The 2829-nt window shown below is 39.7% G+C and overlaps 1 protein-coding gene across 1 annotated transcript; it reads left to right on the forward strand.

Annotated features, from left to right (window-relative positions):
• The first annotated feature begins 664 nt into the window (after positions 1 to 664).
• On the forward strand, positions 665 to 2618 carry LOC113607527 (suppressor of cytokine signaling 4-like). The gene has a single exon (XM_027082968.1). It carries the CDS (start codon positions 774 to 776, stop codon positions 2094 to 2096), a length of 1323 nt encoding a protein of 440 aa, XP_026938769.1. The 5' UTR covers positions 665 to 773; the 3' UTR covers positions 2097 to 2618.
• Positions 2619 to 2829: the final 211 nt, after the last annotated feature.

Consider the following 2829-nt stretch of genomic DNA (forward strand, 5'->3'; position numbering starts at 1 on the left):
GTGTTGGGTGTCTTCCGGGAAGCAAAGGCCGGAGGGAGGATGGAGCAGAGACTCTGGTCTGTTGGGTTAGTGACAGCTTTATTCTGAACCTCATGTGGCTCTCTGAGGGTGGAGTTCCTTGGCTGGGAAGCTTAATAGTTTCTCAGAACTTAATGGTTTTCTCTGAAAGTATTCTCAGAACTCCAAGCCCCCATATTGGATTCTGTCCACTTTTTATGGTTCTTTGGTAGTTAAAATGGCCATATCGGGGACCCGAACACGGAAGTGGCGGCAGCGCCGGCGAAGCAGGTGGAGGCGGTGACTGCGACGTCTGAGATGAGAACCCCGCACCGAAGGGTGGGGGCTTGCAGGCAGGCATCAGTCTTAGAGGGCCTACATGAGGTGCCGGAGTGGTTGGGTCTCCCTTCTCCAGCTTAGCGAGCACCCAGAGTGATGGCGGTGGTGATGGCGGCAGTTACTCGGACAGCCCCAGTTAAACTGCGCTCCGAGAGTGGCAGTGGATCCTTACTACGGCGAGACAGATATAATCATTGTTTTATGAACGAAAAAAACCAAGGCTCAGAAAGGTGATGTATATTTTGGCTGAGAGGATGCTTAGCTTTTTTGGTTCACATCGAAACTAGCTGTGGGAAAGGAACTCAGATTCTTGACTCCATGACACTATGGAATTATTAGCATAAGATATATCCAGAAGGTGCCCAGAAGAAACATTCTACCGGAAAAACTGAAAGAGCAGTATTTATAACACTGGAATTTGTGGACAGTTTGTTAAAATGGCAGAAAATAGTGAAAGTAATAGTAAAAATGTAGATGTAAGGCCCAAAACTAGTCGGAGTCGAAGTGCTGACAGAAAGGATGGTTATGTATGGAGTGGAAAGAAGTTATCTTGGTCAAAAAAGAGTGAAAGTTGTTCAGATGCTGAAACAGTGAGTGCTATAGAGAAAACTGAAGTTCCTTTAAGGAGCCAAGAAAGGAAGCACAGCTGTTCATCTATCGAGTTGGATTTAGATCATTCCTGTGGGCATAGATTTTTAGGCCGATCTCTTAAACAGAAGCTGCAAGATGCTGTGGGGCAGTGTTTTCCAATAAAGAATTGTAGTAGTCGGCACTCTTCAGGGCTTCCGTCTAAAAGAAAAATTCATATCAGTGAACTCATGTTAGATAAGTGTCCTTTCCCACCTCGATCAGATTTAGCCTTTAGGTGGCATTTTATTAAACGACACACTGCTCCTATAAGTCCCAAATCAGATGAATGGGTAAGCACAGACTTGTCTCAGACTGAATTGAGGGATGGTCAACTAAAACAACGAAGAAACATGGAAGAGGTCAACTGCTTCTCACATACCAGTGTTCAGCCCTGTGTCATAACTAATAACGATTCTTCGGGTAGAGGTGGTCCTGGGACTGGCTCTATAATGAACCTGGCTTCAAATAACAGTATAGAAGATAGTGATATGGATTCAGATGATGAAATTATAACACTTTGCACAAGTTCCAGGAAAAGAAACAAACCCAAATGGGAAATTGATGAAGAAACCCTGCAACTGGAAACACCTCCTAAGTACCATACCCAGATTGATTATGTCCACTGTCTTGTACCAGACCTCCTTCAGATCAGTAATAATCCATGTTACTGGGGCGTTATGGATAAATATGCAGCTGAAGCTCTACTAGAAGGAAAACCAGAGGGTACCTTTTTACTGCGAGATTCAGCACAGGAAGACTATTTATTCTCCGTTAGTTTTAGACACTATAGTCGTTCTCTTCGTGCTAGAATTGAACAGTGGAATCACAACTTTAGCTTTGATGCACATGATCCTTGTGTCTTCCATTCTCCTGACATAACTGGGCTCCTAGAGCATTATAAGGACCCGAGTGCCTGTATGTTCTTTGAACCACTTTTATCCACTCCTTTAATTCGGACTTTCCCCTTTCCCCTGCAGCATATATGCAGAACAGTTATTTGTAACTGTACAACTTATGATGGCATTGATGCCCTTCCAGTTCCTTCTTCCATGAAATTATATCTGAAAGAGTATCACTATAAATCAAAAGTTAGAGTACTCAGGATTGATGCACCAGAACAGCAATGCTAGGAAAAGGGTAGGAACACAGGAGTGATTATATACATATTTTCATTTAATATTTTATTTTTCTTATTATGCCACTTTGAATTTTTCTACAGGGGCAGTTAAAGTCCAAAATAAACTTATGCCCTAAATTTTACTTCCAGATCAGTTTATTTTTCTTAGGATACAATAATTGTTTAACAATAATAATTGTTTAATAATTGTTACACACTAGGAGTTAATGGATATTTTTGACTAGGTGTTTGGTTTTTGTTTTTATCATGTAGATTGTATACTTAATTTTTTTCTTTTCTTAACTGTAATTTGCATATGATCCAGGGATATTTGAAGTTTGGTAGGCATTGCAAACACAGTTAAATAATCTGTATTTCATACTTTTCTTTAAAAGTAATCCTGTCCTTTCTTACATATAAAATGCTTTGCTAACCTATGCCATTGGCATTCCTATACATAGGATACAGTTTCCCCATCATCCTTTTCATTTGGTTTAAAAGTCTTCAGTAAAGCTGAGTGTGTTGTAATTTACAATCCATACTAATGTAATTGACTTCTATAATTTACTAATAGGGATGTTAAAGGTTAGCAAAATGGCTTAAAATCAAACTTCATGTGTTTTAATTTTAAATATTAACTGTAAAGCAGAATTACTAAATTTGATTAATCAGGTCGGTAAGAATCAAATGAGGACATGATATTTTGGGGGTGAATTTATTCTTCTATAATGTGGCATGGTCATTTA

The sequence above is a fragment of the Aethalodelphis obliquidens genome, unplaced genomic scaffold (genome assembly GCF_003676395.1).
Source record: "Aethalodelphis obliquidens isolate GAN/ISIS:26980383/991018 unplaced genomic scaffold, ASM367639v1 scaffold48, whole genome shotgun sequence".
Lineage (NCBI taxonomy): Eukaryota > Metazoa > Chordata > Mammalia > Artiodactyla > Delphinidae > Aethalodelphis > Aethalodelphis obliquidens.